Raw genomic sequence first — 23,952 nt, 5'->3', positions numbered from 1 at the left:
ATGTCCTCATCCAGGGGGAAATGTCTCAAATCATAAAACACTGCTGCATGTGTGTGTGTGTGTGTGTGTTTGTGTGTGTGTGTGTGTGTGTGTGTGTGTGTGTGTGTGTGTGTGTGTGTGTGTGTGTGTGTGTGTGTGTGTGTGTGTGTGTGTGTGTGTGTGTGTGTGTGTGTGTGCGTGCGTGCGTGCGTGCGTGCGTGCGTGCGTGCGTGCGTGCGTGCGTGTGTGTGTGTGTAGTCCACATGAAGTGGGCTGTGGTTCATTACTGTCCGTGTTTATTCTCTTCTACTCTCTTCTACTCCCGTCTTTCTTCCCTGTCTCAGCAGCATCAGTATTCAGGCCATGGTGGATGTTTTATTCAGGACTGCTGTATTATATATTCTGGGCATCAACCACTGCAGGAGAGGAGACACAGGCGAAGGCTCATGGCTTGAAAGAGGGGGATTCTCTCAACCTGTATGAAGCATTAGGACAATGCTCATGGAGGAAAACAGGGTGTTGGTCCTTATATAAATCTAAAGATTCTTAGAATATAGATAAACACAGATGTTGCATAGACCCATCCGTCCATCTTCTACTGCTTTATCCTACACATGAATGGACATGTCACCGGTCCATCACAGGGCCACATAGAGACAACAACCACTCACACTCACACTCACACACACCTATGGTTCATTTGGAGAGGGTTCAGTTTGTTTAACCCCCAAATCTGCATGGTTTTGGACTCTGGGAAGAAACTGGAGAAAACTCACGCACACACACACACACAGGGAGAAAATTCAAACTCCACTCCACGTGAACCTGCATCTTAGTGTTAACCACGACACTCACCGTGTGGCCCAGATCTTGCATATGACACATTAACATGGCGACCGATAGTGATGTCATCCATAAGAATTTGCATTTTGACCAGCTATCAGCTGTTAATCCCACTGTGTTGTGCTTTATTATCTGTTTTCCTCTAAATGTGAAGATAGTTTAGAAGAGTGACAGCATGTTCTCTTGAAGAAGATCTAAAACCAGAGACTGAGACATTGTAAATCTAGTGAGAAGCAGACTCCTTTTCCCTCACAGACTCACATTCAAACTGAGTCTTTTGTGCTATAACATATATGTTTCTGTTCAAGTTGTGGAAGCTGCAAGACTGTGCCCAGTGTTATATCTAGTGTCTGAATTACACACTGCATTAGGTTTTTACTTTGTGTGATGATTCCACAGCTAACACCGTGGAAGCAATTACATTTTATACTTGGAAAAACCTGGAAACAGTGATAAGACTAAATGAGTCCATGATACTCTCCCTCTCTCTCTCACACACACACACACACACACACACACACACACACAGGTTGGAGCAACTATCCTTCCGGAACCTGCATTGACTTCCCTTCATTTTGACTAAAGCCTAACTCTAACCTTAAACTAACCACGATTCAAACGTCAGCCCTGAACTTAACCAGTTCTTCAGAAATGAGCTTCTGCCTTATTAGGACCAGGTTTTGGTCCCCATGAGGATGACAGTTGAGAACAGTTAGCTATGATGCAGAAAGGCTATCGTTGTATTTGATTTCTCAGATGTTGTATTATATACATGAGGCAGTCTTTATATTTAGCTCCAGAAACATTCAGAATCATAATATCTTTTGATTATCACCGGACTTTCCTTGTGTCCTTGTGGCACCATTTCTCTTCAATGGTATTGTATTCATGTCCCGTCACGATGAACTGTAATCACTTCTCTCAACATCATGAGATCCAAACATTTGGATTTGTGATGCACAGTCAATCATGTTGAATAATAATCATAGTGTGGCACTTGTATCAGTCAAGGTTTTGTCTTTTTCTCGCTTTCATTTCATTTTTAAATGATATAACTCATGTCACTGTGACGATGGACTTAACGTGTGATGCATCAGTACAGTGCGACAGTCACATTTTCAAATAATCAAGTTTGAACAAATATTTGTGACTAATTATTGCTTTGGAAACATTTGGATATTTACCCGCCCACACACACACACACACACACACACACACACAGTGTTAATGACTCGTTGCGCTGCCTCCTCTTCTGTCTCACTAACAGCTAAGATGAATCCTTCTTTGCTTTGTTCAGTAGGAACCTGAAATACATCCACATACTGCTTTTCAGGTGATGGTGGAGCTCACACCCATCCATCCATCCATCCATCCATCCATCCATCCATCCATCCATCCATCCATCCATCCAGTCTTCTACCACTTTATCCTCCACATGACGGTGACAGCTGAGACAGGAAAAGACAACTGACAGGCCAACATGGCATTCAGAGTGGATTTTAGACCACACTTTACTCATCCTCTGCTGGACCATGTGTTCATTACTTCAGAGGGCCTGCTGCACTTTTAGGCTGGTCTTATGGTTAGAGTTTGACAGCACTGTCCACGAGCAAGGCTTAACAACCACACACTGTGATGTACAGTGTGTACAGCAGTAAACACATTTGCTTCACAGATGATGACAGGTTTGAGCCAGGTTAGTGTGGAACAGCAATAAAAGATGAGACGGGATAAAGTATAGCAGAAAGCTGGAAGAGATGAGGGGAGGAAGTAATGGAGTTAAGTGGAGAGAAGAGGAGAGAAGAGGAGAGGAGGAAGTCGGGAACAAAAGAAGAGTGTAGGCAGTGCTTTCAGACAGCTGTAGCATCATGCCCTCGGTCTAATGCCTAATTTTGCTGGTGATGGGACAGTAATGAGGGTTAGGATGGAACAGGATGTGCTTCACTGTGTCCATGTGTTTGCTGAAGTGCCCAGCAGGCTGTTGGATGGTCACGAAATGCCCTGGAATATATATATATAATAATAATAATAATATAAAAACCTGTTATTTGACCTCAGCCATGGACACTGAAGCAGTGAAGACTTGGTGTCCTCCTCCCCCAACTGAGCTGAGTATGAATGGCTTGTCAGGGATTATATTCAGATTAATCAAACCACAGTGACTTGGCATTATTTTCAATGCTGGGTGTGACTCAGAATAAGAGCACTGTGACGGTAATCTGTGAAACATGCTGAAAATGTACCTCGTGAGTTTAGAGCTCTTCTTTGCCTTTGTGTGCGTGTGTGTGTGTGTGTGTGAGAGAGAGAGAGAGGGAGCGTATCATGGATTAATGCAGCCTTGAAGTAGACTAGGGTCTTTTTCAATAGCACATGATGTCAATTTTGTAGATTCTGTTCCCATTTACAGGAAATTTAATGATAAAGCAGTTGGAGCTTCTTACATATTTGATTGATGTGATCGTTGTCATGACTGTTTCCTCGTGTATTGGACTTGCTTTGTTTCAGGGATGTGGTGTTTTTTCTGCTGTGGTTTAATAGAACACGAGTGGAGCTTGAGAGCCACCAGCTGACTTCTCAGTGAGATGAACATGAGGCTCATGGATGAGTTTGCAGTGAAGCTTGGCCCCGCTTCACTGCCTAAATACCACTTTTACCAACGTCAAGTCAACGTTTCTCATCTTTTATACGAAGCTGCTGATGATGCATTCATCACCCTGTCATAACCAGCCTTCATGTTCCAACTGCATAACAAATATTCTGCTGTTTCCACAACCTCTATATCACATTAGGCCGTCTGTACGTATATGCTCTGTCCTGGTAGGATTTATTATTACGACACTTGCATTACTGTAGTTACACGACGGTTTGTTCTATCGTAAAAATTGCAGCGGTTTCCCGTCAAAGCTAACGTGTGGTTATCACGGTCATTTCACTCACGCTGTTGCAGGAAACCTGCGAATCAGAGACAACAAAAATCTTATAAAACTTTTAGTTTTTCTTCATTTTAAATTGTTAATAGCCGTGTTATCATGCAGTAAAATGGGCAAAAGCACTTACTCATGGGACCTTTTCTGGCCCTTTATGGTTAATAAGCAACAAAAAGACATTTTAAGGGTTATATATACATAACCTTTATTGTACACACATTCATTCTTACTAACTGTCTTTGCTATGTGCTCCATTCTTAATGCAGGTCCTGTTTTAATGGTGGTCAGCAGTTGTTTTTATCTTGATTCTGGTTTGTTGTCTATAATCACACCTGGTGTTCTGAGCGTCTTCACGGACAGTAAATCTCATCAAACCTGCTGTGGTGCTGAAGAGCACATAGTCAATATCAAATCTACAGAACACTGGTGTGCTGATGTTTTTCAATGTTCTCCTCTTTTAATGTCAGCGCGTGGATTTATTACTAGGAGTTTATTTTTGAGGGTTGGTCTGAGTCGTGTGAGTGTGTTTGGAGGAGAAAGGGAGGAATGTTTGCTGCTTTATTGATTACACACTCGATGCTCGGCTGCTTCCTTTCTCCAGGATCCATTACTCTGCTGTCACTGCTGCATGCTTGAGCTTGAAGAGGGAAGTCAAAGATATTTATCTTCATCATCAACGATAATGAATCGTCTTTCTCGCTCTGCGGCTTTGTTTGACTTGAGGTCTTGAGTTTTCTGTGCATGTACTGACCGCACTGTTTACTGCACTCCTATACATTTATGAGCAGATCTTGTTTCCTCTGATGATCCAAACACAGTCTCTGTCACAGCACACGCTGTTTGGGATATTTGTTCCTTTGCTGTTGTTGCAGAGCGTTTGTCACTCACATCACTGTATTTCCACCCAGATATGCTTTTAGTGAAGATATTATAAGGTAATTATGTGTGTTGTCATGTTTGATCTGGCTTTTATTTTGATTAATGCTCATCAGTTCTTTTGGGGGGATTATTTTTGACATTAGCTGCTGGTGCACGCTTATTTTTCTCATTTCCCTTTCTAAAAAAAAGGCCACTGCCTCCATTAAAGATGACATGAGACATCGCTGTCTCTCCTCTGTGGTCAAACAACGAGGGTCTCTCCTCTCAGGAAGCACATTTCTGTCATTACAGGTTTCCCTCAACATCAATGAAATGATAGATTTCAGGCATATTTATACAATTTATAAAACAGCTCTGCTCTGTATTCACTGTGTATAAAAACCTGAATGTTGAGCATTGCAATTCCCCTGTTTCTCTTATTGTATAATGCATGACTCTGTGCTGAGCTGAGCTGAACATTATCTTTTATGTATGAGTCACTTTTCCTGCTCTATAATCACAATAAACCATTTTTCAATGGAGCTCAATGATAAACCAATCATTTTCCCTCATGTATGATAACAAGTTTCTTCATTTATCACAAGTGATGTGTATGCACTGTGCAAACACACTGGGAAACTCTGAATATTGCTTTTTTAATGTTTTACCTGAGATTTGAAAAGATGTTTGACGCCACAATTAAAACTGGTTCTTCTATTTACACCCTGGAGCACCTTTAATTATCCAACATGAGTGTGGATAATTATTGTTATCAGTTAATTAGAAATGATTTATTTAGACATTTGCTAAATTAGCCAGCCATAACTTCCAAAAAATATATATCTATTTTTATTTGTTTTAATTTATCCTTTATTTAGTCAGGAAGGTTCCATTGAGATACAAGATCCTTTCTTCCAGTGAGTCTTGGTCAAGACAGCAGCACAACTATTAAAGGAAGCTTAAAGAAGCTTAAAGGAAGTCATTTAGTATTTAGATCTGATGCTCTTAATTAAACTTAATTATACAGTGTATTGTTAAATCACAAACTACAGGCCGTTATAACCTGGAAGATGTAGATAAAAGAGTTAAGAGTGATATCATGTCCAGTAGCCGAGTGATAATTTGAAGGCTAAATGATGTCGTTATGAATCTGTGTATTTGCAGATATACACACACGCACACGCACACACACACACACACACGCACACGCTCACACACACACACACACACACACACACACACACACACACACACACACACACACACACACACACACAGAGAGGCAGCAGCAGCAGCAGTCTGAAAATGAGCTTTAATAACTGTCATCAATATTGATTTTCACTGTTCATTATCCCACACAGCACCTTCATTACACCCATGCAGATTTCACTCACAGTGCTGCTGGGTAGACATTAAAATGACTTAGAGGATAAATGAAATATTTTCTTTCTCAGTCAAGTCCACTCTCTGGTCTTCAAAGCTCCGTCATTATCGCTGCAGAGGGATAATGGAAATGACACAAAGATACAAGTCACGTGTTGTTTAACGTGTTTCATACATGTTTGTGTGCTTCTGTGTGTGTGTGTGTGTGTGTGTTTGAGTGATGGTCAGTCATTGAATATTGACCTGTATAAAATCAGCATGATTATGATACTGACTTTTAAACGTGGTAAGCTGAATATGTTAATAGCTGATGTTTATTTTCTTGACATACTCCCACTTTGTTGACGGAACATGCAAATTCACTCACTCCTTCAGTCTTTAAAGGGAAATCATGGATATTGAGGTGGGAGGAAGCTCAGCAGGTGGATGAGGCTACAGTTCTGTGCAGCACACACACACACACACACACACACACACACGACAGGATGGATTCATGACTGATTGTTTGTATCACACAAAGTCAGTTTATGCTCCACCTTGTTGGGAAATCAAGTGTTAGAGACAGTATTATAATAATAATAATAATAATAATAAACTTTGTTTGTATTGCACCTTTCATACAAGGATTGCAGCTCAAAGTGCTTCACAATAGAAGGAAAATAACATTTAAAAAGCAAAGAGATGCAAATAAAACAGTAAAACACAACACAGGGGGGAATGAAAAGGAAAAGGCTAGAGGAAAAATATCCAGTGAGCTGGCTTCAAGGGTAGTTTAGGGGCGTATTATGACCTTTAAAATGTAGTTGAACAGTGGATTATTTTCTCAAAAGATGTTCTTAAATGAACATTGTTGCTCAAGTGATGGATTTTTGAAGTTATGGTTGACTTTGATCTGAGAAGCAAACAGAAACCACATCAGGCTAAATGACGTTTAGTCCGACTCCCTGTCCTCTATGAAGAATTGTGATTTAAACTGTATATACTATAACTGCAGTGATGTAGTTATAGATCAACTAATCAGAATCAGAATCAGAATCAGAATCACCTTTATTGTCATTATACAGTGTACAACGAGATTAAATAAATCATTTATCATACAGAAGAAAGAAAGATTTGTTGATGTATAATAACATGAAAATGTTCAAGTAATATCTGAGACGATACTCTGATGTGGAAGTGGTTACACGGGATATAAAGATGATTAAAAGGGAACAAAGAAGACTTGAGATCAGGAGCAGGAGGACAAATGACTGCAAGAGGGAATCAAGAGCGGAAAGTGAGCACATGGTGTCTTTCACACCTTCTCGTGGTTTCTAGGCAGAACAATCGCTGCTCATTTCCATGAATTGCACGAATCACTATTTTTGACATCAATTGTGAAAATAATGTACTGGTGTGAATTTATATATTTTTTTAAATAATAATAACAAGAATATTCATTTAAAACAAAACAGTGCGTGCCTTTAGTCATCCTCAGTCCTTGTCTCCTCCTCATCCATGTTACATATGCACAGAGCTCTCACACACACACACACACACAGAGAATGCCAGCTGGTGCACCCCCCCATCCCCTCCCTTCCCCTCCCCCCAGCCTCCCTCTTCCATTTGCTGAGCAGTACATGGTCAGATTGAGTGTGCACACATCTCCCCAGCTACAGACTCATCCCCACTGTTACATAAGAGCCATGCAGAGGCTTACTAACCAGATTAGAATAGCCACAGGCCACTCACTCACAGAGGATAGAGGTCAGTGAAGCAACATAGTCCACCAGTGGACTGATGCTGCCATGTGTCTGGACAGAGGAAAGAGCTGCTCATCCAGACACTCTGTGTTTGTCTCCTGCCTGTCCTCACGGGCGCTGAGTTGTGTGAATGGTGCAGCTGATTTTCAGGAATCACTTTCTGTCGTGGTTGGGCATGTACGCCTGCGTTGTTGTTGTTTTTTGCTTGTTTGTCTGTGGTTCAGTGAAATATCCTAATTAGCAACACTGTCAAACGTACTGCCCACTAATGCTGCACAGGGCCGTGATGTTGTTCTACAGGATTACTGTAGTCCTGTCGTCCTGGAACCCCCACCAACCCGATCTGGCTCCGAACACCAGGATTTAAGAATCAATCAAGAAACAAATGGATTTTCCTTAATTGTGCAACAGCACAGGTCGTTTATGTCCTTCCACTGTTTCGTCCTCTTGTCCTCTCTTCTTTGAACGTGTGCTCAGCTGAAGTTGAAGTTTAGTCGTTGCAGCAGAGATTCCTGTTCAGGTGAATGCACCTGGACATGTTGTTGAGTCACTCAGTGCAGTGTTGCATGAGAAACGTGGTGATGAGAACACTGAGAGTACTTGGAGTTCATAAAGAAAAAGAGGAACAATGAGGAGGACAAAATGTCTTCTGGACATTGTTTTTTCTTTTAACTTCAGTTTTAAGTTCAGGTTTTTCTGTACCTTCTTCTTTATCATCCTTTTTTTTCCTGACAACACACTTAAGGTGAAAAATGAACCCTAGGCTTGTTTTCCATTAAATTTGATCTGTGTCCACAAAGCACTTTAGGTCTGTCGTTAATAATCACCGTAAACACATGACTGTATGAAATCCATCCAAAATATAACATAAATAAAAGAACGAGTCTACAGTCATACATCACACTGGGACACGTGTGCATGCTGCTGTAAACTTCTCATTACAATGGTTACATTGTTATAATTAACAATGGTGAAAAGTATTTATTGTGTTATTATTATTATCAGGAGGAGAAACAGTGAAGCAGTGACGAACATCGCTGCCTCACAGGATAAGGGTCAGCGGTTGGAGTCCCGGTGTGGTGTTTGCTACGACAGTAAACTTTATTGTAATAATAGTTTGTCTCTGTGATGGACAGGTGAACATTTGGCCCTACTTTACTGTGTGTGAGCTGGGACTGACCCTCATGTGGAGGATAAAGCAGCACATACATGACATTTTTCACAGTATTTTGGATGTTATTTCTCACAGAAGGGCAGTCAGGTAGAGGTGAGGGAGGTGAGTTAGATCACTTCCTGTTGATGTCCAGCAGCAGGGGTTGTCCTCCTAATAGCCTCACTAATCACTCTTGTCATTTTTAATCTCCCTCTTCCACCCTGTGGGCGTATTTTCAGCAGGGGCCTCTGTGTGCCCAGCAAGGATTAAGACTAGTGAGCAGGAGCTGAGGGAAGGGGGTGTAGGAGGAAGGTTGGGTGGAGTGTTGTATCATCAGCAGTAGCAGCAGAAGCAGCAGTAGCAGCAGCAGCAGCAGAAGCAAAAGCAGAAGCAGTAGTAGCAGCAGCAGCAGCAGCAGCAGAAGAAGCAGAAGCAGCAGCAGCAGAAGCAGCACACTCCCTTTTTTGCCTCACATTGGCCGCCATGTCACTCATGTCAGTACTAACAGTGCAGTAGTAAAGGGTAAAAGTACAAGCTGATAAAGGTGCAATGCAGTTAAGACACTGTAGAAAATAAACGTCATTTTTTTCTTCTTCTTTATTTTCTTTTTTAAAACATGTCTTTATTAAATGTTTCACATTAAACATAGTCAAGCAACAACCATCACACAGCAAAACCATTTAACTTCCCCATTGGAACAGGCAGCATACAACATTGGACATTTACTTTTATCAAATAATCACATCACACACACACACACACACACACACACACACACACACACACACACATTTTTACAGCATCTTCAATATCACTATGTTTAACCAAATCTAAGAATCGTTCCTAAATGTCTTTAAAGTCAGAGGATTCTTTTCCTGACATTTCTATAAAATGACAGAAAGTAGAAAATATTCACATTGAAGAAGCTGAAAAATCAGACTTGATGTGATATTTCTCAGCCACATGCAGAGGCACTCACACATGAACCATGTCTCTTTTCTCTATTAGCCTGAGAGCAGTTGGCAGGATAGAGTTAAAGGTGTCCTTACATCATGAGTGTGAGTGCTGCTCACATGGATGTATGATTATAGCGTGAAGATGCAAATCCTTCACGATGTCTCCATCCTGAGGCAGTGAGACAGTCCATCTTAGATTGTCTTGATTATTTGATACAGTTATGTATAATATTAATTAAAAAAGCAGCAAAAATAAATAAATACATAAGTCATTTTACTTTAAATCAAACCCAGTTATTGTGTCAGAAGACTTTTCAGGAGATCCATGATTTAACTGAATATCCTTTTATTCCCTTTTTCGATCATTTTTAAGGCAGAATGATGGTCCTTTTATCGTAGGATGAGATCAAGTGTTTGTGGTGCTTTCTTAAACGCTGCCTTTGTATTCTGTCACAGAATGAACCAAAATAAACTCAAAATAAATCTATTAGAACTGATTTAGTTTGACACGTCACGGAAAACGTCCATCAATGTGTTGTCTTAAGTCCACCTCTTAACTGTAGGCTAATGTATTAATGTATAATATGATCCTGTGTTATTGACCAGTGTAATCTTATCCCTGCCTCCATTACAAAAAACTGTCAAAACTCTCAAAACATACACACACACAAACAAGGCATTTTGCTGCAAACACATTGGCTCAATGTATTTAATATAGAGGAGAAAATAATGGTGTTTTGTATTATTATTATTGTTTTTTGGACGTTGTAGCAGTAGAAAAGAAAACATCTATCAAATGAGATTATTCTTGAAATCCTTCCACCAAATTGTTTACTTTTTAATGTTTTTTTCCGTCCAATCTTTGAAAACTATGTCTATTCACAGCATATTTACACCACTTTTACTATGAAGAAAATAAGATTGTCGATGTTTGATATATTTGAAAACATTCTTGTATAGTCTTTACTTTTTGGACGGCTCTAATTTGACCTGTTTTGGATTCTGACACGATGAATAAATGACTTATTGACAAATGACCAGTTTTGGCTCTAATTAAAGCAGCGTGAATTGTATTTGCACTTGTCTTAGTAAAACACTGCAAGATGAGCTGATGTTCTGTTTCTGTCCCTGATCCACGGTGAGAGCATGTCAGGACACTCTGCTGTCTGACCCCCATGATAATGATGCAAGAGGTTTTGTGGGTGGCGGTGGCCAGTGGCAGGTTGCCCTGTTGCTCTTGGCAAGATCTCTGGGTGGTTTTCGTGGCCACGTTTAGCATATTTAATCTGGTCTGATTTGGTTTGCATGGTTTCTGCCAGGAGGAGAACGATGAGAGAAAGATCCACAGCCTCATGTGAACCAGGCCTGAAGGTTCACATTCACACTCTTGTGGTTTCTTTATTGCCTCTTTGATTTCCTTGCTTATTGCATACATTCATGAACATACTTGTTATGTGTATGTTACCTCTTCATTTCTAGCCTTCACTGCTTCACATGTGTGACATTGGATGCTTTAATATGGTCACATATCATCTACGCCACAGCTAACTGAGCATGTTCCTAATCCCTGTTCAGCTCCCTTCACCTTGTCACGTTGTCCCCTGCAGGGAGGACGAGGAACTGGAGGGCTGAGAGAGAGTGATGGATGCAGAATGAAAGGATGAGATGGCTCGTTGAGTGGGGGACAGATTAAAGGGACGACTGTGGCTCTGTCTTTGCTCTCCTCTCTTAGTGTCACACTGACAGCAGCTATGAGAGCAGCACTGTTCCCCCGTCAGTAAAACACACACCAACAGCATGTTTTCATCCAAAAACATGCTGTTGTGGTGTCGGGGTCACATTCTGCAAGAGCATCACAGCGTTTATCAGTCAATAACTCCTGGAATTGTATTTTTGATGATTAGTGATCAGGCTGAAGTGATTGGTCAATGAATTTAATCAGTTCTTCAGGGAAACGCTCAGTGGATTTTTTTTATTGTCAAATAAAACAAACAATGAATTATTCAGAAGATAAAGTCAGACATTAGCGTACATTAGCATACACAGCATTAGTATATCTTTGAATTCCAGTTCAGCTGATGTGTTTAAGATTATGATGGTTCCCAAACTTAACTTAACCTCTTCTCATCCTAAAAAACTACTAATGTATGTTTTAAAAAGCAGGGGTGTCAAACATAAGACCTGCGGGCCAGAACCGGCCCACCGGAGGGTCCAATCCGGCCCGCAGGATGAGTTTGTGAAAATATCTAATAATAATAATAATTCCAGATACCTGTGACTGAATGTTCTGTAACAAGTGCCAATGGTAAACTTATGCATAATGTTAAATGTTATAATAACTTATTTTCCTCAAGAATTTCATGTTGTTCTGTAAAAAGATACTTCAGTAAATTTAAAACCAAAAATATGGGAAAAAGAGTTGTTGTTTCACTAGTTATAGTGAATTCTAATGAGTATGACACCGCAGCTTTAACTCATCACAATCTTAAAGTAGTAAAATAAAATCAAAAGTGATAAATCAGGAAAACATTCATTTTAATTTCACACCGTAGAAGAAACATTGATGTTACTCGTCTCTAGTGGCACCAAAGATAACGACAGTGTCATCACGTACAGCCGTTACTGGACTGATGTACTGTCATGCTCACAGATCTGCTGAGTCGGCTTTGTTGTTGTGTATGAACACTGTGTAGTTGTGTGTTAGTAGTTGTACGTATGGCCAGGCGTGATGTATCCCAGCTGTAAAACAAGGTGTACACTCTGGGATCATAAAGCTTGGATGCACGACACACGGTGGCACAGCTGTGACCCGAGCACTCAGTCCCGCCTTTGTCCCTGTTCTTAGATCATCAGGTTTGAAGGGAGAGAAATCAGGACGTGATGAAGAAGTAACAGGAAGTTAGAGATAGTATACATGACATGCCGGCACGGGCAGATACCAGTCTCCATGGCAACCAGCTCCAGGAGGATTTGGAGACATAGTAGTGAGATGTGTAGGTGAAACTAATGGTTGGAAAAGGCTCGCTGCTAGATTTTGCGTGTGTGTGTGTGTGTGTGTGTGCGTGCGTGCGTGCGTGCGTGCATGTGTGTGCGTGAGTGTGTGTGTGTGTGTGCGTGCATGCGTGTGTGTGTGTGTGTGTGTGTGTGTGTGTGTGTGCGTGTGTTTTAGATTTTGCTTAGCTGTAAGAATATTAAGCTGCTTCACACGTGGCACCAGAGGAGACGTTGTTAAAATGAGTCATAGAGCACTTTTCCCCCCGTAAGTCTTAGCGTGCACAAACGCCCGTCACGTGGCAGAGTCGTATAAACCCTGGTGCTCCTCCCCGTCACAAATCAACCGTCTGTCCTTTACCCCGGGAGAAGGGCATCTCATTACAAGCCCTGCGCTCATTTCCATATAAACTCAAAGATCCTATAAACCAGCGTAAAGAAAAGAATAAACTTCACTTAACCTGTCCGAGACGTGCACCCACAGTGTTTTATGAGTCATGTTTTGTGCCGTTCTCCTCTGTAAAGTCTGTGTCTGGCCTTGTTGTGTCAGATTGCTGCACCCTCGAGGCGTGTGGTTACATCACAGCTCAGAGCTGGAAATATTATCAGGAGTCGCTGTTTCTGCACTTATATACATGAATCTGTGCCGTGTCTGAAGTTACCAAGGCCAAACATTACATTCTTATATACTGAGATGCATTTGTCTGAACCTGAGACGCTTTGGTTTATTTCCCTGACCTTTCTCCATTTTTGTTTTCTAATAAATGAATAATTGAATCCATTTGAAAATGCTCACATCATAGCTGCAGTGTAACCTGCAGACAAACAGTCACAAGGACACAATGCCTCATTTTAATGAAACAACGTTGTGTGGGAACTTTTCCTGTGGAAGACACACACACACACACACACACACACACACACGTAATACTTTTCATACTGCAGGATGAAGGTGTTGTGATGATGAAGCACAAGGTCAAGCTGATATTTGTGTGGTTGACATTATTTTAATTGTGATCGGGTCATTTTACAGACTGTTTTTCCTCCATCTGAAGAACCTCTTGAAGGAACAGTGTGTGACGCTGAAGACTTGACATGTTTGTGTTTGCTTTGCAGAAAGTGAGTGAGAAAGTGGGAGGAGCAGAGGGAACAAAGCTCGATGTGGACTTCACTGAAATGGAAAAGGCAGGATCAGCCTCTGTTCTTATTCCCATCATTATCTTGCTGAGAATGACGACAAATCAATCCATATCAAATCAAATGTATAATCAAATCTGTTTCTGTGTGGGTTACAGCGGGTGGACACCACCGCTCGGGCAGTGATGGACATAATAACCAAGACCACTGAGTATCTGCAGCCAAACCCAGGTGACATGAAGCAAAGGCTATAGTTTAACAACAACAACAACACAGCGCAAACATACAGTATATTATTAGAATAATAATAATAATATCACATATCATATTTATATAGCGCTTTTCTGGACACTCAAAGACGCTATACAGAGGTTATAAGAATGTGCAACATAGAGTGTCTTATATCCTTTTTTCAGCACAACCTAAAAAAAATAATACTTTCACTAACTATATAAATACACCTGAGCAAAAAGTACTCAAAATGTTTAAAATCGGATTTAATTTGTGAAATTTGAATATACGTCACAGTCCAAAGTTCACTTGGCTTGTTTTTATGAACAAAGAGAACGCTCTATTTTGTGATTTCTGCACAATTATTGCTACTTTATATCTAAACTACTAAACATGTGATATAAAGGGAATCACAACTTTGACTCAACAACATACTTTTTTTTTAAAGCCTGAATATGTGACATATAAACACACACCCAGGGTGTCCATATAAGGCATTTAAATACTATTGTGAACCTGATAATATTTATTTATTCATTTATCTGCCTCTCACGCCCCCCAGGGTCACAAGTTCTGAGACGTGACTGAACACTTTGACTTCATTAGTGTCTTCTGTCTTCACAGCCACACGAGCCAAGATGAGCATGATGAGCTCCATGTCCCGTATGCGGGGACAGGAGAAAGGGCCGGGCTACATCCAGACGGAGACCACACTGGGAGAGACCATGCAACGATTTGGCAAGGAGCTTGGAGAGGACTCTAACTTTGGTGAGTTAAAAAAGGAGATGTAGTTTACAGTAACAAGTCTCTTCTCTATATAATTGAGATGCCTAAAATGTCCTTTAATATCAATGGCATTAATAACTGCTGTAGACAGATTTTGAAATGTTATACATGTTTATTGTCCCCCTCCCCCAGGAACTGCTCTCATTGATGCTGGGGAAGCCATGCGTGAGCTGGGAGAGGTCAAAGATGCTCTGGACATGGAGGTCAAACAGAACTTCATCGATCCGATGCAGAACCTCCACGAAAAAGATCTCAAGGAGATTCAGGTACGTGCGCAGACGTTTGACAAACACTTGAGGGAAACAGCGATAACCTAAACCATCTAAAGTTTGAGGGTTCTTTTGTTCAGCATCACCTGAAGAAGATGCAGGGTCGTCGTCTGGATTTTGACTACAAGAAGAAACGCCAGGGCAAAGTGACAGACGACGAGATCAAACAAGCACTGGAGAAGTTCGATGACTCCAAGGAGATCGCCGAGCAGAGCATGTTCCACCTGTTGGAGAGTGACGTAAGCAGCGACACTTTAGGACACTTTTACAGTGTGGAAACCTTCATCTTCACAATAACATGAAACATTAAAGTCAACTGGTCATTTTCATTAGTGTATAATCACCTGAAACAACTGACAGTAAGACTCATCACCTTAGCTTCTATAGACGCTTAGAATGGACAAAGCTTTGTTTACTTGAAGCTCAAGGTCAAAGTGCTGCAAAACTCCCACACACTAAAACTTTCCAGGACACGACAGAGTTGTGATGAATGAATGAATGAATGATTGTTCAGTATTTTATAAACCTTTTCAAAAATGTACTTTATCATTGTTTCATGTTAGTCAGTCAGATCTTTGGGTTATGATTGTTGGTCAGTGACTGTGGTGCGTCCCAAACATAAGATCCTTTTTTACCAATTATTTCCAGGAACTTTAATTACAAGGAATTTATTTACCTGGTAATCTGTGTATGTTCCTTTTTTTTAAATGACCGAACGAATAAGTTCTTCTTTCTTCATCTTCTTTTAAAGTTGGGCTGCAAAATCAGGGTTCCTCTTAGCACACCCTCTAGCGTCTAGAGTTCCTGGTCATATGAAATGTCCATTGTAGCGAGAAGGAACTTATTTCGATGAAAGCTTGAGGGTTGAGGGAAGTTTTCCCCAGGTAGTTTTGGTGGAAACATGCTGATGTTTTTCAAAATCCCGGGTAAATGAGAAACGTCCCTGCAGAGGAAACTGTGCTGGCCTGACTGACTGAGTGACTGAGTGAGTGAGTGAGTGGGGATTTAGGATGCAATCATATACCAGTGGAGTCAGTGAGTGCTTCATCCTGTGCTGCTTCTGTGTGTATGAACAGATTGAACAGGTGAGCCAGCTCGCTGCGTTGGTCCATGCTCAGGTCCAGTACCACAGCCGGGCTGCGGAGATCCTCACACAGCTCTCCAGTAACCTCGACGAACGGTTAGTACAAAAGGTGCTTCAGTGTTGTGTGAGTGAGAAGAACGTGGTTAACCTTCATCTAAGTCTGTGTTTTCCTCATTGCAGGATAAGGGACACCTCCAACAAACCGAGGAAAGAATTCACTCCTAAACCCCGCACGTCTCTGGACTTTTCCATCAGTGAGAACCACAATGGAGGCATCCACAGTGCTCGTTCTCCAGGTGAGACCCAGAATATAAAGCTCAGTGTTCACAGACATGTTCAGAGACTAGTCCTGGTCCTAGTTCTGGAAATATGTTACAGTCACTCATTGGGTTGTGATTTGGACACAACAGTACAACATGGAGGAGTATTTACCTTAAAAGGATCATTTCTAGCCTGTTTCTATTCATTCATGGTTTTTTTCCTCCCTGTGTTTTTAATTTTGACCATAAATTCTCATGATAAAGTTACAGTAAATGACACATTCACTTTCTTTCTTAATATCGAGCTACACGATTTAGTGCAGATGTGTCACAGCAAAAAGCCTCCAACATATATAATACACTAACAATCACGTGGAGAGGTGATTATTTAAGGAAACAGTGGGAAGAATATAATTAATTCTTGGCATTCATTTAACCTGCATGTTTTTGAACTGTGGGAAGAAACTGGAGAACCCAGATCTACATGTGGACAACATGCAAACTCCATGCAGAAAGGCCCTGGGTCAACCTGGGATTTGAACCAGTGACCTTCCTGCTGTGAGGCAACACTGCTTTCCACTTGCACCGTGTATCTTTCTTTTTTCCGGCTCTTTCTCCAACATTTAACTTATTACCTGATAAACTGATCAAATATAAATACATACACTCTATAATACTGCACTCTTCTCCTTGTTTCCTTGTTTCCTTGTGTTCTTGTAGGGGCGAGGTCTCCAGGTGAGCCAGGTCAAACTTGTCGAGGATTTTCTTTTTCTGTGTCTATATGTTCATCATCATTTTATTTCCTCAGCATCTAAACCATGGTCGTCACATCTCTCCTCCCTCTCCTCCCTCCCTGCCTCCCTCCCTCCCTCCTCCCTCATGTTGTTTTCTCTTTGCAGTGAGGTCAAGTAAATCCTGGAGAGATAACAACAATATTTCCTCCATCATTTCATCTTTTTTTTATCATGTTTTTTTTGTTGTTGTTGTTGTTGTAACAGAGTTTCTGTGTTTAACAGACACAAAGAACAGAAACACAAGTGTTGTCCACTCACTGTACACAAACAATATTCAGTAAATCAATAAACAGTGGACGAGCATTTGTTTTCTGTCATCAGTCGTTCAGCCTGTCTTATCCTCCTGTTTCTCCACCTCTATTTCAATTTGTGTTTCTTCTTGCCTTATTATTTACGCCACCTTCTTCCAAATTCATCATTTGTCCATCTAAAAAGGTTATTACTAAAATGTTGAGGGAAATTGCTTAATATTGTTTTCTCATTTTCCCTTTGCAGCAAGATCTCCAGGTGAGCAAACATGACTCGGGAAGAGAAGCAAACATCTCTTCAACACTCTTATCCAAAATAGATGCTTCGGTTTTTTTCTTTTTCTTTTTCTTTTTCTTTTTCTTTTTCTTTTTCTGTTTCTGTCTTTCTTTCTCTTTCTTTCTTTCTTTCTTTCTGTCTGTCTGTCTGTCTGTCTGTCTGTCTGTCTGTCTGTCTTTCATGTGAGTGATGTTTTGTCTTTATTTTGTATTCACAGTATAGCTCACCTGCAGTGCTGTGTCTGTCTAATCGCTGTTTTTCCTCCTTAAAGAAATGATTCATTATTTTAATGCTAAAGGAATAATTCATTTGTACTTCTAGGCTTCATCCATATCACTCCATTTTGTTTTATAAAACGTAAATTCTGCTCCTGTTGTCAACACTACCTCGAAGTTTTAGAGCCCGAGTATATTAAAAAAACACACAAAAAAACACTGATGGCCCCATTTTAGTTAGACAACTAAATAGAGAAGTTCTTATCAGCCATAATGACGCGACTATCAGCAGTGAGTCATCATCTCATTGTCAGTCGTCAAAAAACTACTTGTCATCATTGTTGTTTCTTGTTAGTTATACTTTGTGTAACTGCACATGCACATGCTTAGTGTCCCTGAATGGAAACAACTAAGAAAAGTTTCTACTTATGAAACAGAAAATGCTCTGTCCAAAGTCACCGTCATGTTCTTATTTGTTCTGCCACAGTTTGATAACGACCTCTCGTCGTGTTTAACTCTGTTGTGTTGGACACGCGAGTGCAGCAGTATTTACAGCAGTATTTACAACAGTATTTGCAGCAGTATTTGCAGCAGTATTTACAGCAGTATTTGCAGCAGTATTTACAGCAGTATTTGCAGCAGTATTTGCAGCAGTATTTGCAGCAGTATTTGCAGCAGTATTTACAGCAGTATTTGCAGCAGTATTTACAGCAGTATTTACAGCAGTATTTACAACAGTATTTACAGCAGTATTTGCAGCAGTATTTACAGCAGTATTTACAGCAGTATTTACAGCAGTATTTGCAGCAGTATTTGCAGCAGTATTTGCAGCAGTATTTGCCTTGTGTTCATCTACACAATCATGTTCATCACACTTAGTGAAATGTTGTTTTGTCACTGAACAAAACAACACACAGTATAACCTGTAAATCAGTGAGTTCTTATGGGTTCTTATGGCTGTTTCCTTATGCCCTCTTATGGGCATAAGGACTCACTGTCCCCTGCATGGGACAGTGAGTCCTGTGGATAAAAAATGGACGCCATCTTCCGGTTGCAGAACAGAACTCCTGTTAAGATTCACGATTTGACCGTCGCCATGACATTTTTTGCAAGCAGAAATGAACACGTGCAACTATAGGCACATATTGGCCTGAACAGTCACACTGGTGTCCACTCATGTGAGCCGTGTTTTAGCATCATTTACAAAACTGACAATGAATGAAAAGTTAAGATAAAAGTGAGAGGTAGGGTAATATCTAGAAGTGAATACCCTTCTATTCAAACATAGTTCTTTTGTTTACCCCCTGGTGACTAACTGCTACTTCCAACCGAGAAGACTGCGTCCATTTTATGTCCAGCAAATGGTCCAGATTTTTGTAAAAGCAAAGACACGGCTCTTCCCATCAGGCATTAATCTCTTAGATCTTAACATCACTTGGCCACCTGACTTCTTTTTCTTTTTTTCTGTCCCTAACTGTATTGTGCTGAGTCATTATGGACTCATTACTGCCCCCTGAGGACAGAAAACAGTAACTTTTCTTCCCACAACAGTCAGAGGGGGCAATAATGAAGTGTCAGAATATGTGCTCCAAATGTTTAAGTAGTTCTTTTTGACACACAGTTCAGTTATAATTGCAAAAAATGACGATGATGTCTCTTTTCTCTTTTTCTCTTCCAATCTGCTTCTTCCTTTCATTTCTTTTCTTTTCGTTTCTTCCCCCACTCTCAGCCAGGTCTCCAGGTGAGCCTTTGACAAGCTTTTCTTGTGATCATTATGAATCCTATGCAGCATCTTATCTCGCTCACGATCTTTCTCTCATCTCTGTAACCGTCTGTGTTCCTCTGCAGCCCCGATGGACCAGCCCTGCTGTCGTGCTCTGTATGATTTTGACCCTGAGAATGAAGGCGAGCTCGGCTTCAAGGAGGGCGACATCATCACTCTGACCAATAAGATCGATGAAAACTGGTACGAGGGGATGCTGCAGGGCAACTCTGGCTTCTTCCCAATCAACTATGTGGATATCCTGGTGCCGCTGCCCTAGGGCGTCACTACTACTTCAGCTATGTCTGCAACAGTGACAAAACAAATCCTAGCCTCGAGTTCCCTCCTGCAGTATTCCCACTAACCTTTTTCCTAAACATTCCTACTTACCACCTGCGCTCCACTTCAAAGGAGTCAAAACAGCAACAACACAGTAAAGATGTGAACAAGAATGATAACAGTTTAAAGCAAGTATTCACCATTTGAGCATTAAAAATAATGTTGTTGTTGCTTCCCCTGATCCCAGGAGGTTCCTTCAGGCTTCCACAGTCTTCTGTCCTGGCTTTTGTCTCTTTTTGAGTTCGCTGTCAGTCCATCATCAGTTTATCAGAACAACTTTGCAGATTCACAGTTCCTCTCATTCACTATATCATGTGGAAAACATGACAGTAGAGTTTTAGTCCAGTTTTTTCTCACATACTATGGAAAAAAAAAAAGCTCCACGTGCTTCATGTTTGTTAGAGGTTCTAGGTCAAGCATGATTTTTAAGTGTTAAAGTTTTAAGCTTATATAGATATATTTTATTTTATTTTTTAAAAAGGTATACGTTAGTTTTCGTCGTTGTATTCCTCTTTTTTAACTCTTGTCGTCTTATGGCATGTTCAGGGCACTCCTGTCATCCTGTTCACTTTTTAATTCCTCAGTGTTTTTAGTCAAAAACTTCTTGTACTCATTGTAATTTTTTTTAAAACATGGACAAACATGTACACGCATGACCTGTCATATGTGATTTAGATACCAAAGTTACCTACAAAAACCTGAAGTAACTCAAACAGCGAGGTGTCAGTGAACCTGTTCGATGCAAAATCGTGAAGCAATCTTGTAATCTCTAGTCCTTTGTTCTTTTTATCGAGGGGAGAGTGAAACTGTGTTCTTAAGTATGTGACAATAAATATCTGAGCCGGTTATTAGTGAAGTGGTGACATGATTTGCAAAACACACAAGTTTTAAAGTTGAAAAGTGATGTAAGAAAACTACGGTGCATACGTTTCAATGCTCCAACGTGTACTTTATGAGAAACTTGTGTGACAAATGATTGATGTATTGTGATATAATAACTAAATAGGATTAAAATGCTGTTTTCTCTGGAGCTGCTGCTCTTTTTGCTGCATTCCTATTAGTCCAAGTAGTATTCTGTAGTTTAGCTGTCAATAAGCCACTGATTAAGAGAACTAGTTAGACGTAGTCAACAATACTGTTTGCAATAGTTTCTGACAAGGACAAAGGAACGCACAAATGGCAGATTTTATTGAGAAATCATTTATTTTCAGTGGAAATTTCTTATTCTTATAATTATGCAATTTACACTGAAAACCCACCTTTTCTGACGTCGACACAAAGCCATTGCTTTTATTTCTTCTCCATGTCATATCAGACCTCAGTAAAACTCTTAGATATTCCCCAAAGCTTTGCTCGTATGCAGTATTGTGCGGATCTCGTTTCCCGTCTTTAGCTGATCAATCAAACAAGCCTCATTTATTATTTGGTCAGCTGAGGTCAGCTGAGGTCAGCTGAGGTCAGCTGTAGTGGCCGCTTTAACCCTGACGTTTCACCCTCTGCAATGTCAACAACGTATTAACCCTCCTGCAGAATCATCGTGCAGCAGTATTTTTGATTTTTTTGGACATCTTGTAGTAATGTAGTGTGTGTGTGTGTGTGTGTGTGTGTGTGTGTGTATTTTGGGGGAGGGATGTGAATTGGGTTTGCATACTGTACATGTACTGCATATGGATGGGGTTGCAGAGGACCTCTGCTGCTGAGGTATGTAAGATATACTGTCTAAACAATAATGATCCAAAATCAACAGATAACCCATGTTACGTGTGTTTATGATTTTAAGGGAGCAGTAAACTCTGGCTGGGGAAGAATCCGTTTGAAGAGGTCATGTATTTATTTTTTTAAGGTGATCCAGTTCCTTCCTTCTTTTTTCTTTGAACTGTTTTTTAACAATCGTGTGTATCTTTGCCCTCAATGAGGACTGTACAGCTTTTGTGTTTTGTTTTCACCTTTGTGTGTATAGTCGCGCATCTACAGTAACGTATCTTATTTTTGTAAATGTGACAAAAGTATACACATGCAGGATAGATGTATATATACAGTATATTACCCAGACGCAACAGAAAGGGAGGGGGTTCTCTGTGCTACACATGATTGTCTTTGAATTGTTTGATTTTCTGTTATTTGATTCTTGCACTGGGTTTTAAGACTGTATGCTTGATGTAAAGAAAAACAAATGTGATAAGTCAATGTAATTTATTCAAAAATAAATACGGAGAAATGATTATTGCCTTGATATATTTGCATGTACCCCCCCTTCCAAATAAAAGTATATTAAGTAGAAACAATATTAATAACCTGAGCAGATGTTTTACTGCATAACACCTCTGAGATTAAGCTCAGCAAACACAACAACAGACAGTCATTATCATTATTTATTCTCCTGGTTCAATCTTGCAAGAAACCAAATTTGACTTTTTTGATTTTAAATTCTGACAGATTTTTTTCTGATGACAAAAAATATTATTATTATTGTTATTGTTATTATTGTTGCTTTGGGTATATTAAAGTCATACAATTAACTATATAAACTGTACAACTTGAACAAATAAGTAAGTACACTAAACAGTCACAACATTGTAACAGGTAGGTTATTTTAACTGTTGTTTGTTGTGTTTATTCGAGCTGTGGTAAAAACAATAAATCAATTATACAAGTAAACTTGCTCAGTTACTGCAGATTGTCATTACGCGGGAACGGCCGCAAAATGAATACAGAAAAAAAACATAATAATGATAATAAACAACACGTTGGAACGAGATGTGGTTAATCGGTGGTATCAGTTGTGTAAGTGTGCACGTGGGTGTGTGTGCGTGAATATATGATGTTGTGGAGTAAAACAGAAAACTAAAGGCAAATATTTGCTGGTTCTGGAGAGGAGCGATGGAGAGTATATGATGACACCATTGGAGGTTGGGCTCAAATGTCTGCATGCATGATCACTTACAAGTCACAATAATCCACCCTTCAAGGACTTGATTCAAGTCATCGTCCCTTTGACCTTGGGAAACACCGCAGGGTAAAAAAATATCAACATTTCCACCTTTTTTTAAACAGCATTACCCAAGTGAGCAACGGTTCAAACCATCTGTCCTCGTAGGTAGTCAGACGTCAGGAAGACGCGACATTGACATTGACATTGACATTGACATTGACAGTCATGAGGCATGCAGGAACGTCATGACCAGAGAGGAGAGAAGAAAGTATCACTGAGTATTTCTACTCTCGTCTAGATCCTGGGATCCTTGTCCACTACAGCGTACGCAGAGCCCTGACACACAACTGATACAACTGCTCAGCAATGACACCAGGTCATACGTAAACTACAGACAACAGTTTACTATTATTATTATTATTATTACTTACTCCCAATATCCCTCAGACCCGCAGAGATCCTAGAAACATCTCTGTTTCAGTGTCACTGAGGCAAGAGAGACTCATTACCAATTCCCCTCTGGATATGTGTGATCGTGTCCTTTTCTTTGTTGGTGATCCATCAGTTTGTAATGATACAACAAGCTGAGCGACAACAACCTGTCTGCGTCTCTGGAGACATTCAGACACCATCATAGAGAAAGTATGACAATGCAGTAAGACATTTGTAGCAGGTGTTTTCAGGACGACAGGTGTCGGTTGAACACACACAGTCACGCCCATTACATTGAACTTGACCAGCAAATAAATACAGATGTGGATCCTCACCTCCTGGTGCTACAGCAGA

At 40.3% G+C, this 23,952-nt stretch overlaps 1 protein-coding gene across 4 annotated transcripts in view; it reads left to right on the top strand.

Moving 5' to 3' along the window:
• The window catches only part of sh3gl2a (SH3 domain containing GRB2 like 2a, endophilin A1), a 30,243-nt gene extending 7,788 nt beyond the window's left edge, over positions 1 to 22,455 (top strand). The window contains exons 2-10 of one of the 4 annotated variants that reach the window (XM_058641313.1): positions 13,949 to 14,017; positions 14,128 to 14,200; positions 14,825 to 14,968; positions 15,119 to 15,252; positions 15,336 to 15,494; positions 16,332 to 16,435; positions 16,520 to 16,635; positions 19,863 to 19,874; positions 19,982 to 22,455. In XM_058641313.1, the coding sequence (XP_058497296.1) occupies positions 13,949 to 14,017; positions 14,128 to 14,200; positions 14,825 to 14,968; positions 15,119 to 15,252; positions 15,336 to 15,494; positions 16,332 to 16,435; positions 16,520 to 16,635; positions 19,863 to 19,874; positions 19,982 to 20,175 (1,005 nt within the window). In that variant the 3' untranslated portion in view covers positions 20,176 to 22,455. The other 3 variants (XM_058641317.1, XM_058641315.1, XM_058641316.1) reach the window with 3 other exon arrangements.
• The last annotated feature ends 1,497 nt before the right edge of the window (positions 22,456 to 23,952 follow it).

The sequence above is a fragment of the Solea solea genome, chromosome 10 (assembly GCF_958295425.1).
Source record: "Solea solea chromosome 10, fSolSol10.1, whole genome shotgun sequence".
NCBI classification, from domain to species: Eukaryota; Metazoa; Chordata; class Actinopteri; order Pleuronectiformes; family Soleidae; genus Solea; species Solea solea.
The sequence above is the reverse complement of the archived record's forward strand: the minus strand, read 5'-3'. Positions and strand labels throughout refer to the sequence as shown.